This window comes from Rhinatrema bivittatum, chromosome 8 (assembly GCF_901001135.1).
Source record: "Rhinatrema bivittatum chromosome 8, aRhiBiv1.1, whole genome shotgun sequence".
NCBI classification, from domain to species: domain Eukaryota; kingdom Metazoa; phylum Chordata; class Amphibia; order Gymnophiona; family Rhinatrematidae; genus Rhinatrema; species Rhinatrema bivittatum.
Genome location: NC_042622.1, coordinates 86059739 through 86075444, shown reverse-complemented (window position 1 = coordinate 86075444; position 15706 = coordinate 86059739). Strand labels below are relative to the sequence as shown.

The 15706-nt window shown below is 47.7% G+C and overlaps 1 protein-coding gene across 3 annotated transcripts in view; it reads left to right on the top strand.

Annotated features, from left to right (window-relative positions):
* The window catches only part of RAPGEF1 (Rap guanine nucleotide exchange factor 1), a 193428-nt gene extending 178078 nt beyond the window's left edge, over positions 1-15350 (top strand). For all 3 annotated transcript variants that reach the window (XM_029611075.1, XM_029611077.1, XM_029611076.1), the window contains 3 exons: positions 10645-10742; positions 11025-11153; positions 11952-15350. In XM_029611075.1, coding sequence (XP_029466935.1) covers positions 10645-10742; positions 11025-11153; positions 11952-12102 — 378 coding nt within the window. In that variant the 3' untranslated portion in view covers positions 12103-15350. The remainder of the gene's footprint in view (positions 1-10644; positions 10743-11024; positions 11154-11951) is intronic.
* The last annotated feature ends 356 nt before the right edge of the window (positions 15351-15706 follow it).

The window sequence follows — 15706 nt, the reverse complement described above, 5'->3', positions numbered from 1 at the left end:
TCCTAAAAACAAAAGTACTGACCACAAAAATAGACCTCGTTTAATGAGGGAGAGTCAACATGGTTTTTGCAAAGGGAAGTCTTGCCTTACCAATTGACTAGATTTTTTGAAGATTTAAACATGCGGACAAGGGTGAGTTGGTTGATAGTGTATTTGGATTTCAGGAAGACGTTTGACAAAGTCCTTCATGAGTGACTCCTCAGGAATTGGAGGTTGTAGGATCAGAGGTAGTGTCCTATTTTGGATTGGTAACTGGATAAAAGACAGGAAACAGAGGGAAGGACTAAATGGTCATTTTTCAAATAGAGAAAGGTAATTAATGCAATTGGGGCATTGCATTAAGTGAAGTGAGGACCTTGTGAGCACTGCTTTCTTTGATGCAAAAAGCCTATCAGTTTTATGCTCACAGAAACCCAATCCTTAGAGGGACAATTACCTAAATTCATCCCTTAAAATAATCCCCTAATCTACTAACAGCAGTTACAATAAAATATGTGAATGATAAAAATATTTTCTGCAAGAATATTCAAAACCATTTTCTGCATGCAAATGAAATGAATAAAGAGCAAACTTCTGTTGAAAATAGAAATGAGGAAGTGAGGACCATAATGCCGTAAAATCCAGTGATAAGTACCATCATTTTCACAGCAAGAATTAGTTGTTCAAGAACTGGACCTTTAAAATATAGACAAACCCTCACCAAATACAAAATAGAAATGTGCCAACAACAATTGTACTGGAAACCAGAAAACCGACTGTACTATTATTCCTCGCAAAACATTAAGTAATAAAATCATTCATAATATTAAAGCCATGCTAATAAAAAGAATAAATGTCAACACAGCCAACGAATATCCAATAATTTTAAAAAAAGTGCATACATTTGTTCTATTTCCCAAACATCAATAGAATATTTCAAAACATCTGATGAATAAAACATCCAATAATTTAAAAAGTTCTAATATTTCCCCCCCAAAAAACAATAAAATGTTTCAAAACAATAGAACCATCAAATTACATCCAATAATTAAAACTAATAAGGATTAAAAAATCTCCTGCTATCCACACCTGGGACCTTTTGATTTCCCCTCACCCTGAGATTATCATAGATTGGGGAGGTAGGAGATCTTTCTTATTCACACACACATACTAACACATTCATTCTTTTACATACTTCCTTTCTGATATACTGTAATTACCAATGCTCACACACACACTCCTTCTCTCTCATATACACAGGCTCTCTTTCCCATGCACATGCCTGTGAAAGCCTGTGTGTGACACACCAGGCCCTAGAACACTAATACACCACCTACTGGGCCAACAGAATAAGCCAAACTGCTACAAATCCCTACAGAAAAACTACACGCTAATCAAAATACTGCATCTTTGTCACATGTGCACATCACAGACAGACCCTTACCTAATACAGAATAAGGGACTACAAGATGGAAACAGAAACATGCAGGCAAAACTGAAATGGAAGACAAGAGAAACCAGACTCTATGAACTCAGGAGTACTGAAGAAAAAGCAAAATACAAATATATAAGAAATGCACATTCCCAAAGATGGCATATTCCAGTTGCTGAAGGGCAAAATCATTTTTTTTCTATCTTTGTTGTCTGATCTTATTTTTCTAATTGGTTGGTTCCACTCTCTTTTTTTCCCCTTCTCTGTCTTTCCTTATAACTTTTTCAGGGTCTCTCTTATTCTTTGTTTCTTCTCTCCTGTCTTCTTTCCTTCCTCCATACACACACACACACACACACAAGCTCTCTTTCACATGCGTACTTTCACACACAAACGTTCTCTCTCACAGGATCCCACTCTTGCATGCTCTCTCTCACATACACACAGGCTCCCATGCCCACCACACACAAGTTCTCACACTCACATGTTCTTACACGCATGTTTCCATTCCCTCAAAATCACACACAGGCTCTCATTCTTACATGCTCTCTCACATACAGACACGAAGGCTCCAACTCCCATACATACGTACACACACAGGCTCTCATTCTCACATGCTGTCTCTCACACGCAAGCTCCCATCCCCCCCACAGACACATGCATTCTCTCTCTCACACAGCTTCATATTGCCACACAAACTCACAGGCTCTCACATGCTCTCTTTCACTCTCATACATACACACACAGGCTCTCTCACATGCAGGCTCCCACTCCCACACACCCACACAGGTTCTCACTCCCACATACTCTCTTTCTCTCTCACACCCCATACAGGCTTTCACACACACCTCAGGCAGTCTCCCATTCACATCCCCCCCTCCCCCAAGCTGGCTCCCATTCACACACATAGGTAGGTGACCATTCACTGTTCAGACTACACATACACCTACACACAAGCAGGTTACCATTCACACCCTCTCAGGCAGTTTACCATTCTCTCTCATACCACACTCACAACTAGGCAGATTCCCATTCACTCACATACAAAAAACAGGTAGGCTCCCCATCGGGTCCGGAATGCCACCGGCAGACCCGTTCCTGCCTGCGACTGAGAAGAGGAGCAGGCCCAGGAGGCCACTGACGGCCAAAAAGAGGAAGGAACCCGTTCTCCCACTACTCCTCATTTGCCTGCCCGACGCAGTCAAAACTCGCGGGGCTAGCACTTCCTCTATGCTGATCTGGCAATGCATGAGATCAGCATAAGAGTACATTGGCAGCACATGGTTTGAAGGCCGGCACACTTAGAAAAGCAGGAGAACGGGCTGCTTCTTCTCAGATGCTGGCAACTTCTGGACCTCTTCTCTTCGGCTACCGATAGGATGGAGTCTGCCGGCAGATTTCCGGACCTGTTATTCTTCTTGACCACCGGTGAAATGGGGTCCCACTGGTGGCCTCATGAGCCTCTTCTCGGCCACCGGCAAGATGGGGTCTGCTGCAGCCTCACGGGACTCTTCTCTATTGCCGCACTCCTAGATGTGCACACAGTTGGTAGTGCACAGCACACCACGTTTTAAAGCTGATGGTGCCTGTGCACCACTGTGCACTCTGGATGCTTACGCCCATGCCCCATGAGTCTGTATTGCTATTTAGCTTATTCATAAATGAAATGGAGAAAGGAACAACAAGTGAGAAGAACAAATTTGCAAATTACACAAAATTGTTTCCTGTTCGTACCTCGGATCAGTCCAGACGAGTGGGGTTTATGCATCCCTACCAGCAGATGGAGGCAGAGAACAAAAATTTGAGGCAGTGCCACATAACCGAGAGTGCCACCTGCAGTCCCTCAGTATTTCTCTTTCTCCAGCAGAAGGTAGAGATGCATACCTGGATCTGGAGGTGTTTGGGGGGAAAAAAAAAAGAGGATTCAGCTCCCCAAAGTGTTAGGTTCCTGCATGGGCCATCCCTCAGGTAGAGCGGGGGGGGGGGTTGACAATCCCTGTCAGGACTCTGCCCTTTTTTTGGCAGGAGGGGGGGTAGATATCCAGGGGCACTGGTTCCCTCTCCCCCTCTGGGCCCTTGTCTCCCTCAGTGGCCTGACTCTTCAGCCTGTTATCTCCAGAAGCAGGGGAGTAGAGTATTTCTGTCCCCTTGTTTTCATAGTGCCCTGTCTCTTTAATTTAGTTTAATAAAAAAAAAAAAAGAGGTAGGAGATCGGCAGCAGCAGTTCTTTTTTCCTGCCGAGAGGCAGCAGGCCAAATTGCCTGCCTGCGTCGGAGTAAGGTTAGTGCTGAATATCAGCAGCGGCGAGTATGATCATGGAAGCTGCATTTATTTTTAGGCCTGACTTCATGTGCAGGCCCAACCGCCCCGACATGCTGGCTCCTGTGCATCATGGCAGACTTTGCCATGGCCGCGGTGTCTGGCAAAGTCGCTTCAATGCGGCCTGGTTTTGCTGTGAATGTGCTTCGCGGGGGGGGGGGGTGTTCCCAGACCTCAGCGGGACCCCCAGGGAGCGGTGAAAAAGTGCAGGCGACTGGGTCGGTGGCCATGTTGGCAGCACATGCAGAAGTGCAGGCTGCCATTTCTGAGCCCCGGGATTCCCCTCCCTCGCTTTTGCCTGTGGGAAAGGACCCTGCTAGTGGCAGGAGATGGGGGTGGGGTTCGTGAGGGAGTCGATCAGGACTCTTCCTCCTCGGACCTGGAGGCTTTTTCCACAGGTTTTGTGCTTCTCATTCATAAGGCTTATTTAGCCAGGAAGAAGTTAGGGGCAAAGAGGTCCTTGCCTAGGAAGTCCCAGATGGCCAAGAGGGCTAGAAGGCCAGTGGAGTCAGGAGGGATCCTGCAGATGCTGCAACTGGGGTGAACTCTGGAGGAGGGCAATTCGTTGGATAGCCTGGATGATCCTGGGCAGCTTCAAGGGGGTCCAGTACCGGACAAGGACCCAGTTAATGCCCTGGGAGACCTGAGGCAGAACCTGGACCAGGATCCATTGGAGGTCATGCGGGATCTGTAAAGCCCACTCTATGCTTATGGCCAGGGACACAAGAACACTTAGACTCAATAAAAAGTATAATGTATTTTTATTAGTCAATATAAGTGTTCTCGGGAGATGCTGGGTACTGAGTGCCCTTAGTCTTACAAACTGACCAGCATCTCTCTGGATACAGGAAGTGACCCTTGTTTTATAGATAACATTCACATGCAGGAAAAGGATAGAAGGTTCTAGAGATTTGCATGACTGCCCAAAGGATCATTTACATAAGTTGTGATGTCAAATGCATGATTAGATCATCCCTAACTATCCCTGATTAGTTTCTTCCTAGGAGGTGTGGCCCATTTCCCATGGCTTTCTTTGTTCTGTTAAACTCTTACTGGTCAAGACAATCAACACGTCTGTAGTTATGTTGATTACAAACTCCTGAGAATAGTGCCTGAAGCTCCCCTGTTGTTTCTTCTTTGTGACTCTATGAATAGACATCAACTGTCTGGTGCCAGCTTGCCTGCTTCTACAGATATCCAGGGACATTCTGTAAGTCATGCTCAGAAAGTCACTCAGAGTCCATTCAGCCTAGGCAGGCTAAAGAAAAGCAGAGGCTTCTGGGGATTTCCTTCTCCATGTTGGTTTTCTGTTCAGGCATACTTCTCAGATCCCATGCAGGATTTGGACGCTCAGGACCCGGATGCGGTTCCAGTTGTGGAAGGAGATGACCCACGAGTGGTACAGCTGTTCCACAGAGAGGAACTGGGTCCATTGATTCCCCAGGTTCTGGAGGAACTCTGCATTAAAAGACATCTAGGAGGACTCCGACAAGTAAGGAGTGAATCCGCTCCTGGAGGGATTGCGGGGACCCCCTACCACATTCCCATTACTGAAGCAGGAGAAGAAGTTGGTGGATCGGGAGTGGGAATCTCCCAAGGGGAACCTGAAGGTCGCGAGAGCTATGGAGAAATTATATCCCTTGCCGGTACAGACCTTGGAGTCATGGAGAATTCCCAAGGTGGATGCAGCCATATCAGCAGTTACTAAGAAGTCTACCATCCCGTTGATGGAGCAGCGCCTCTCAAGGATCTCCAGGATAGGAAGCTAGAGATTCTGCTCAAGCGGCTTTTTTAAGTCTCAGGTTTGGCCCTTCGGGCAGCGGTGTGCAGAAGTCTGATGCAGAAAGCCTGTTTGTCCTGGGTGAAGAAGGCGCATGACAAGCGTTCAGGAACGGCATCTGAAGCAGCGCCGGCAACCCGTTTAGAGACAGGAGTGGCCTTGTGGCCAATGTTCTGTACGACATGGTCCTAACTTCTGCTAGGGGTATAGTCTCGGCGATGGTGGCACGAAGGCTCTTGTGGCTGCGAAATTGGTTGGCGGATGTATGATCTAAAGCCCAGCTGTCGAACCTCTCCTTCGGTAAGCTCCTCTTCACAGAGGATTTGGAGAAGCTTGTGAAGCAGTTGGGAGAATCAAAAGGCAATAAGTTGCCTGAAGGCAAAAAGGGTCCAAGGAAGTCCTTTCCGCCACGAGCCCGTTTTTGAGAGACTAGGAGATTTCGAGCGGGCAGAACAGAAACAGAATTCGGGCAGACAGCAGCCCTTTCGGAATCAGCGCAGGTCCACAAGAGACGGTAGGTCCCTAGGAAGGAGCGGAAGTAAGGTCGGACAATGAAGGTGTGGTGGTCCATTCCTCTTGGGAAGCTATCGGAGGGAGGCGCTCCCTTTTTTACGAGGAGTGGACCAAAATAACATCGGACCGGTGGATCCTAGAGGTGGTAAGAGACGGTTATGCCTTAGAATTTTCTCAGCCGCTCAGGGACGCCTTTGTAGTCTCCCGCTGTGTCTCCCGGAGCAAGCAGGAGGCAGTGCGGTACATGCTCTAGCTCTTGCAACTTCTGTGTGCCATTGTTCCAGTGCCCCCTCAGGAGAGGGGGCAGGGCAGGTATTCCGTGTACTTCGTGGTGCCAAAGAAGAAAAGGACCTTTTAGCCCATTCTCAATCTGCAAAAGGTAATTGCTGCCCTCCTCCAGTTACCTTGTTTTTGGATGGAGACACTGCTCACAGTGATGGTGGCGGTGCACAAAGGGGAGTTTCTAGTGTCCTTGGATCAGTTAGAGGCCTATCTTCATATCCCTGTTCGGCCCGAACATCAGCAGTTTCTGAGGTTCATGGTTCTGGGAGAACATTTTCAGTTTTGAGCTCTTCCCTTTCGGTTGGCGACGGCGTTGCGCACATTCACAAAGGTGATGGTGGTAGTGGTGGCGGCACTCAGAAAGGAGGGTGTCCTGGTTCATCCATACCTGGACGATTGGCTGATTCGAGTGTGGTTGTTCAGTCCAGTGGGTACTCCAGCTTCTGGGGGCATTGGGCTGGGTGACGAACCTCGCAAAGAGTCATTTTATTTATTTTTTATTTAAAGGCTTTTTTATACCAGTGTTCGTGGGTACATCATATCGGTTTACATGTAACTTGAACATTGAACAAAGAACGGGGAGCAAAAACTTGGAGGGAGTAGCATAACAATCCTTGGAGTATCTGGGCATAACAATCCTTGGAGTATCTGGGCGCTCACTTCGATACCCGACTGGGGAAGGTGTTCCTGACTTTGGAGAGAGTCCTCAAGCTGCAGAGTGGGGTTTGGTTCCGGAGCCTGTCTGTGCTCAAGGTCTGGGATTACCTGCAGGTCCTGGGGTCCATGGCTTCTACACTAAATTTAGTGCCATGGGCTTTTACTCACATGCGTCCTCTACAGGGTGCTCTGTTATTCTGGTGGAATCCGCAGTCGGAGGAAATTCAGCTTCCTTTACCATTGCCAGAGGATGCCAGGTCCAGTCTCTCGTGGTGGCTGTCGCGGCACAATCTGGAGAAGGGAATGGATCTGGAAATACCCAACTGGGTACTGGTAACCACGGATGCCAGCTTCTCTGGATGGGGCAATTTGTCAGGGGAAATTGGCCCAGGGTCAGTGGTCGCCAGAGGAGATGGCTTGGTTGATCAATTGACTGGAAACCAGGGCAGGCCTTGTTGGCATTTCTTCCACTTGTTCGGGGCAAATTGAGTGTGAGTATTCTCGGACAATGCGATGACAGTAGCATACATTGATCGTCAGGACGGTACGAGAAGTCGTCTAGTGGTACTGTGCAGGAGCTGTTTGTGTGGGCGGAGAAACATCTGGAGAGGCTGGCTGCTTCTCATGTGGCCGGAGTGGACAACATGCAAGCGGACTTCCTCAGCAGATAACGTCTGGATCTGAGGCACCGGGAGTTAGCAGAGGCCTTTGCCTTGCTGCAAGCAAGGTGGGGCAAACCAGTGATAGACCTCATGGCGACTCCGGCAAATGCGAAAATAAATCGCTTTTTCAGTCACAGACGGGAGATCGGATTGGAGGACATCAATGCCCTCGTTCAACTGTAGCCAACACACCTCTTGCTGTATGTGTTTCCTCTGTAGCCACTCGTAGGACGAGTGTTGCGGCACATCGAAGTTCATCCAGGCAGCGTGATTCTGGTGGCACCTGAGTGGCCACATCGACCATGGTTTGTGGACCTTCTGTGTCTGGCAGTAGACGGACCTGTTCATTTGGCTCATCTTTCATGGTTACTTCATCAGGGGCCTGTATTTTCAGATCGGGAGGATCACTTCTGTCTAGTGGCTTGGCTTTTGAGAGGCAACACCTCCAGTTGAAGGGGATATTCAGAGCCGCTGATTGCAACTTTGCTTCAGGTGAGGAGACCTTCCACTTCAATGGCTTATGTCCGGCTGTGGAGGGTATTCGAATCCAGCTGTTTGCTGAAAAGGGTGCAGCCCTTAGAGGTAGTAGATACCCGCAGATCTTGGACTTTCTGCAGTGTGGGTTATCTAAGGGGTTAGCGTATAATTCCCTTTGGATCCAGGTAACAGCTTTGGGTTCCTTGTGTGACAGGATTCAGGGAAGACTGCTGGCATCTCATCCGGTTGTGACTCGTTTCCTGAGAAGGGCAAAGCACCTGCGTCCTCCGGTGCGGAAGATCTGTCCAGTGTGGAATTTGAATTGGGTTCTGTGTGGGCCCTCTTTTGAGCCAATGCAGAGGGCGTCATTGAAGGATTTAACCCTGAAGACTGTTTTCCTAAAGGCCATCTGTTCAACTAGGCAAATTTCTGAGCTGCAAGCGTTGTCATGTAGGGACCCTTTCCTCTTTTTTTTCAAACAATGGGGTATCTTTGCGCATGGGTCCTTCCTTTTTGCTGAAGGTATTGTCCTTTTTTCACCTTAATCAGGTAGTCAAGCTGCCTGCCTTTTTGGCTAGGGAACTCCACTCATTGGATGTGCGTTGTATTCTTTTGCAATATCTCAAGCTGACGAATCCCTTTCAGAGATCAGATCATCTGTTTGTCTTGTTTAGTATAGCAAAGAAGGGAAAAAAGGCTTCCAGAGATATGATTGCTCGCTGGTTAGAGAGATGATAGCTTTGGTTTACATCTGCAAGGGCCGGCCGATGCCGAAGGGGTTGTGAGCGTATTCCACTAGGGCGCAGGTGACCTTGTGGGCGGAGTGTTAACTGCTTTCTCCACAGGAGATCTGTCATGCAGCAACGTGGTCTTCTCTTCACACTTTCACCAAACATTACCGCTTAGATGTGCGGGCTCCAGAGGAAACGGTTTGGGGAGAGTATATTGCATGTGGGTCTTTCAGGTTCTGGCCCAGAATAGAGGGGCTTGGGTACATCCCACTCGTCTGGACTGGTCCAGGGTACAAGCAGGAAAGAAAAATTGGTTCTTACTTGCTAATTTTCATTCCTGAAGTACCACGGATCAGTCCAGAGATCCGTCCCTATCTGTCGAAAGACTTCCTCGCTTCTGGAAATGGATAAGCTGATTGAGCTGGCATTTGATGTAATCAGAATAATGAAAGCTGTACATAGTTTGGTATATGTTGGTGTTAAATCAAGGGGGCCTAGTTTGCAGGGGGCTCCAACTTTTTAAGTCTGTTCATCCAAGGTTTATTGGGGTTTTGTTAAGGTAGACTTGGATACAGGTCAATATTGAGGGACTGCAGGTGGCACTCTGTTATGTAGCAGTGCCTCAAAGCTTTGTTCTCTACCTCCATCTGCTGGTAGGGATGCATAAACCCCAGTCATCTGGACTGATCTGTGGTACTACAGGAACGAAAATTAGCAGATAAGAACAGATTTTCCTTTAGTCATTAAATCAGCAACAGATGGTGAAGAACTTCAAAAGGACCTTGTGAGACTAGGAAACTGAACTTCTAAATGGCAGATGCAATTTAATGTGGACAAGTGCAAAGTAATGCACATAGGGAAAAATAATTCCAACTACAGATACACAATTCTGGGTTCCATGTTAGGAGTCACTACCCAGGAAAAGAACCTTGGACTTCTTGTGGACAGAACCTTGACATCTTCGGCTCAGTGTGCTGTAGTGATCAAAAAGGCAAATAGAATGTTAGGAATTATTTGGAAAGGAATAGAGAACAATACTGAGAATGTCATAATGCTCTTACATAGATCCATTGTGTGACTGCACTTTTGAGTATTATGTGCAGTTCTGGTCACTCCATCTCAAAAAAAGACATAGCAAACAACAATGATGAAAGAGATGGAAAAGCTCTCTTATGGAGAAAAGCTAAAGAGAGAGGGCTCTTTAGCTTGGAGAAGAGATGACTGGGAGGGGATATGATTAAAATTTATAAAATCATGAGTGCTATGTCTTCAAACAACACTAAGACTTGGGAACACTCCATGAAATTAGCAACTGGTAGATTTAAAACAAATTGTGGGAAGTATTTTTTCATCCAGTGCACAATCAAGATATGGAATCTGTTGCCAGAGGATGTGGTCAAGGCAACCAACACAGTGGGGTTCAAAAGAGGATTGGACAAGTTCCTGAGGGAAAAGTCCATAAATAGTTATTAGCCAAGTAGACTTGGGAAAGCCAGTGCTTATCCCTGGGAGTGAGATACAAGAAACAGATCAACTACTGGGGATCTTACAAGTATTTGTGACCTGGACTGGCCGCAGTCAGAGATAGGATACTGGGCTCAATGGATCTTGGTCTGACCCAGCATATATTTATTTATTAAAATATTTATTACCCGCCTGTATATGCTCTGCTATATCACTTATGTTCTTATGTGATATAGCAGAGCATGGCAGGCCTTCTTTTACTGTAAAGTCTGGAAGTGTGTAAAGTATGTGTGAATGTGCTGGCCAGCTGGGCTTGTGCCCATAGTGATCTCTGAGTATATCCCACAGGGCCTGGCAGAGTACTGCACACTCATTGATAGCTCCTCCTCCTTCCGAGCTTACCGTGCTGCACTGGCAGAGGTGGAGCCTCCATGCATCCCTTACCTGTAAGTACAATTCAGCTCTTAGTACTGATCACCCCTCACACATACGTGTTATGATTGGTTGCCCTCTGTATTTGCTATGTAACCAATATAAGATTAGTTGTAATGATTGTGCTGCAGTGTCTGCTGGGGTTGATTGACGCAGAATGCCTCAGCCACCCTAGGCCTGTCACTAATTAGCAAAGTCATCACAGACTACCTGAATTCAGAGCCACACAATTAAGGGCTCTTTCCTCATTAAACCTTTTTAGTATTGGTGCTTCTCTTCCATCCCTTGTTCTACAGGGGTCTGATTCTGCAGGATCTCACCTTTGTGCATCTGGGCAATCCTGATCACATTGATGGAAAAGTGAATTTCTCCAAACGTTGGCAGCAGTTCAACATTCTGGATAGTATGCGCTGCTTCCAGCAAGTGTGAGTGTTACTGGAAGAGAAGGCCTACTACTCTGCTTCCTGGCTCTCGCCTGGCTTCTCTCTCCATCTCTCGACTCTTACCCGCCTCTCACCCAACATCTCTTTCCTGTTTCCAGCTCTTGCCTGGCTTCTCTTTCCTATTCCTGGCGCTCACCCAGCTCCTAGTTCTCACCCAGCGTGTCTCTCCAGCTCCTGCCTATCTCCTGGCTTCTCTTTCCTATTCCTGGCTCTCACCCAGCTTATCTCTCTGGCTCCTAGTCCTCACCCAGCGTGTCTCTCCAGCTCCTGCCTGTCTCCTGGCTTCTCTTTCCTATTCCTGACTCTCATCCAGCTTCTCTCTCTGGCTCCTAGTCCTCGCCCAGCGTGTTTCTCCAGCTCCTAGCTGCCTCCTGGTTTCTCTTTCCTATTCCTGACTCTCACCCAGCTTCTCTCTCTGGCTCCTAGCTGTCTCCTGGCTCTCACCCAGCTTCTCTCTCTGGCTCCTAGTCCTCGCCCAGCGTGTCTCTCTGGCTCCTAGTCCTCGCCCAGCGTGTCTCTCCAGCTCCTGCCTGTCTCCTGGCTTCTCACTCCTGGGACGACTGTCACCCAGTTTCTCTCTGCTGTTTCTGGCTCTCGTCCAGCTTCACTTTCCTGTTCCCTACTCTCGCCCAGCTACTTTCTCTGGCTTCCAGCTCTTGCCAGACTTCTGACTCCCATTCCTGGCTCTCTCCTGACTTCTTTCTCCAGTGCTCAGCTTCTTTTTTTCTGTTTGTAACTCTTGCTGGGTTCTGACCTTGCTTCTCTCTGTCTGGTTCACAGGCATTATGAAATGAAGAGGAATGAAGACATAATTTCCTTCTTCAACGATTTCAGTGATCATTTGGCTGAGGAAGCTCTATGGGAACTTTCTTTAAAAATCAAACCTCGAAACATTGTACGGCGTAAGACAGAGCGAGAGGAGAAAACCTAGGATCAGCACTGCACGTGCTGTGCCATGTCAGTCAGAGCCCTGCAGATTGCAGCTATGGGACTGGAACAGGCGCTTGCTCATGATACTGGACTGTCCCCTATGTGGGGACGATGGTGCTGCTGCTGCCTTTGGTGGGACCTGGGGTGTCACACCCTCCCTCCCTTAGATCTGTGACTGCTGATTACCACGGCAGAGACACTGTGAAGTGTGTGTGATCCTGCAGAGAAACCTGCCTGCCTCCTCCACTGCCACTAGAATCAATTTCTGCTGCTTCCCAACTGTGTGTGCCAATAATCTAGCCAGCAGGAGACATCGCCAGAAGGCTTTTGGACAAGCAGAACATCAGTTTGCTGGTTTAGGTTTGTCCTCTAAAGGGGTCAGCTTTAATTCATCCCCTTTAGAAACAAGGGGGGTCTGGTGAACCAGTGCAGCTCATGGAACAGAGAAATGCACAGCTACAGAAAGCCAGGAGTCCAGGGCTCCCCCTCTACCTTCCCAGCAACTGCTCGGATCATCATCTTGTTGGTCCTGACGTCCGACTTCTGTTATAAGGAGTCCCTGATTGAATCAGTTGTCCCAGATCTTGCAGTGTTGGGGGAAGAGTCATGCTGGAGAGACAGAAACCATCTGCAGACACTCTGAAAATACCTGTACTGGTGAAACTAAGCAGAACATGGTTTGCCCTGTGCTTCCTCCTTTTGCCCCTTCTGCACTCAGCTTTTCTGCACCTGTTGGGGCTCTGTAACTCTTAACTCTAGGCAGACTGTGGGGCTATGCACCCTAGAATCCCAGGACACACTGCTCTGTAAATAATTAGCATCTATTGTGGAATATTTTTTATTTTGTGCATGACTGACCAAATGCCAGTAAAAGTGAAGAAGGTGGAAAGGAACAGAAGGGGAAATGCTGAGATTGTATCGCGTGTGGAGAGGGATAAGCATGGGCAGTTTTTCCCTTCAGCTCTTACAGATGTCAGGAAAGGGGCCGACTGGGAGCTAGTCAGAGAAACCAGACCTGCTGATCTCACTAGCAATCCACCAGCTCCACGAACTGGCAGTGCTCCTTTCACTGGTGTGCGTGAGAAATGCTACCTGTGCAGTCTGCTGCCCTCTGATGAAGTCTGTCTGGTGTCCGTGTCCTCTCTTCTCTGTGACAGTGAGCAGGTTACAGACACTGAATAGTGAGAGGGGCCATAAGGCAGTAGTGTAGGAATGGGGGCGTGGGTGGAAGAGACTGGACGTGCATCTTTGCCTGAGTGCTGCAGGGCTCTGTAAAACTTCCTCCCCAGGAGAAGATGCCACAGATATGATCTCTCTCTTACCAGAAATTCTTTGCTGGAATCCTGGTGGTGTCCATGCCTGTGTCAGATCTGCTGCAGGTTATCAGATACCCCACCTAGAGCAAAGGCTCGCCACTGTGTTTCTGCAGTCTCTCCTGTCTCCCCTGCCCGGCTCTTCTGCTGACCCAAACCTGGGCCGGCAAGCTGGACATTAGAAGGGGGGGAGGGGGGGATTGCACAGACAGTGTTATGGGATGGATGAGTTAAATATAGTCTTCTCCTTCCTTTATCTAAATGCTGCAGATTTGCTATATTGACTTGCCCAGCTAAGCCAGTCCCTTCCGTATTGGCATCTTTTCTGTTTTCCCAGGCTCTTATTTCTGGGTAAATGTGCTAGCAGAGGACTCCTGACTTGAAAAGGTAGAGGGACTGAGACATAAAAAAATGTGTTCAGATGTAGTTTCTGGCTGAGCCTTCTTAAACTTGCCTCCACTTTCTGGCTGGTTGTGTTTACAGCTGAACGTTTTTCTTCCTCACTATAAATGGGATGGAATGTGTGAGTTAGCTCCTGCAGACAGTTAGAATCTGAATGTGACACTTAAGTTTATTTAAAGTTTCTCATGTAGCCTCAGGAGTTTATTAACAGTATTATTTAATTGTAAATCTTGTCCTGTCATTTCAGATTATTTGTTTTTCATTTGCTTGTGTTTGTTCTTTTGTTTAAAACATTAACCCCTTGGTCCTGTTGATTTCTTCCCATGTTCAGAGAGGAATCGTCCCTGAATAGCCCTGTCCCCTCGGTCAGAACTACCACTGCCTCTGTGAATTCGTACTGAGGCACTGAGCTGATCTAGGATTGGAATGAGGGAACGAGGTCACAAAATCTGCACGTGCAAATTACTGATGCTGTGGTGTCACACCCAGATGACAATGGTGCTTGTGTAGGAGGTCGACCAGTGCTGTTTACGCAGAGTTTGGCCTGGGATTTTAGGGGTACATCAGTAGGCTGCAGTATTGGTGGGAGAGTGTTGATAAGGAGCTCAGCTCTCCCTCATTCCTCTGATCTTTCAGCTCGTCACAGGGTAATATTACCTTGCAAGCAGATTCTAAATCTGAGACTGGCTTTAACTTGCTTTATAAGAGAAAAGACCTCTGTCACTTTGAAAATAATCATACCAGAAGGGTCTTTTTACACTGGGGAGGTTTCGCAGGGGGCAGCTGGTGGTTTGGCTGTCCCAGAAGAAATGGTGCAGCCGGAAATATCTGCTGTTGCTCATATGATGCCACATTGAGAGTTGTGAACATTAATTTGTGGCAGGGGAAGGGAAGCTGACCCTGGAATAGGACAACTGGATTTCTCAAAAGGTAAAGGGGCAACGAGTGGACTATTGCTCCCTCCAGCTTTTGACAAGTAACTCCTGAACCTGAAAGATTGTTGTGAATCAAGGCCCCCAGTGTGTAAGCAACAGTCTCCTCATTGGTAGGGTATGCATCTGATGTGTGTAGCAAGTCTAAAGCTGCAGACCCTGTTTCAGAGCATGCGTAGGAGTGACAAGGCAGGAACTGAGGTGTGGATTGGCTTTGGCATTGGTGGATCTAATAGCTTTATGCCTCTGCGGACTCTGACCGCATACTCGATTTGTTTCCAGTGGTGCCCTTGCTGTCCCTGTGGAGGTAGGGTCACAATTGTAATGTACAGGGCTCGTGCTGGGAACAGGCAGAGTCCTCTGTAATTAAACTACAGGGAACCCCGCACCTCTCCTGCCACCTTCAGTATTGCAGTACACTCCATCTCTTGCCATTCTCGCCTCTCTTGGGCAGTGACCTTCCTCTGCAAACATTTCAAAATGTAACTTTTATATATAGAAGCTAAGTAAAAAAGAGAGTAGTAATTATGCTGAAAGTCTGTTGACTATGTTTACAGTGCATGCAGTTGTCTGCAGATTAAATGACAATCGAATCCACCGCCCCTCTGCCTCTGCCTGCATTTATTGGTTTCATTTGCTTGTGTTCAATCAGTCTGGGCCTTGGTTTCTTCTTTGCCCACTCCAGCCACACCTTCAGCAGAAGGGTTTATAGCCAGTTGCAAAGCAGGAGAGATTTCATTTGGACCCTGTGGCTGCAGAGGATGGAGATGGGGCTCCCTCCTGGGGCTGGTTGGAGTTGGGAGGGCAGGCAGAGGAAGGGAGAGCCAATGCTGCTCTAATGGTGGGACCTATGGGCTGGCAGTCCTGCAAGCTATGGCAAAAGTGTGCCTCTGCATTCCCTGTACGTACCACGGATCAGTCCAGACCTTGGTCGAGCCTCCTTTCCAGCAGGTGGAGA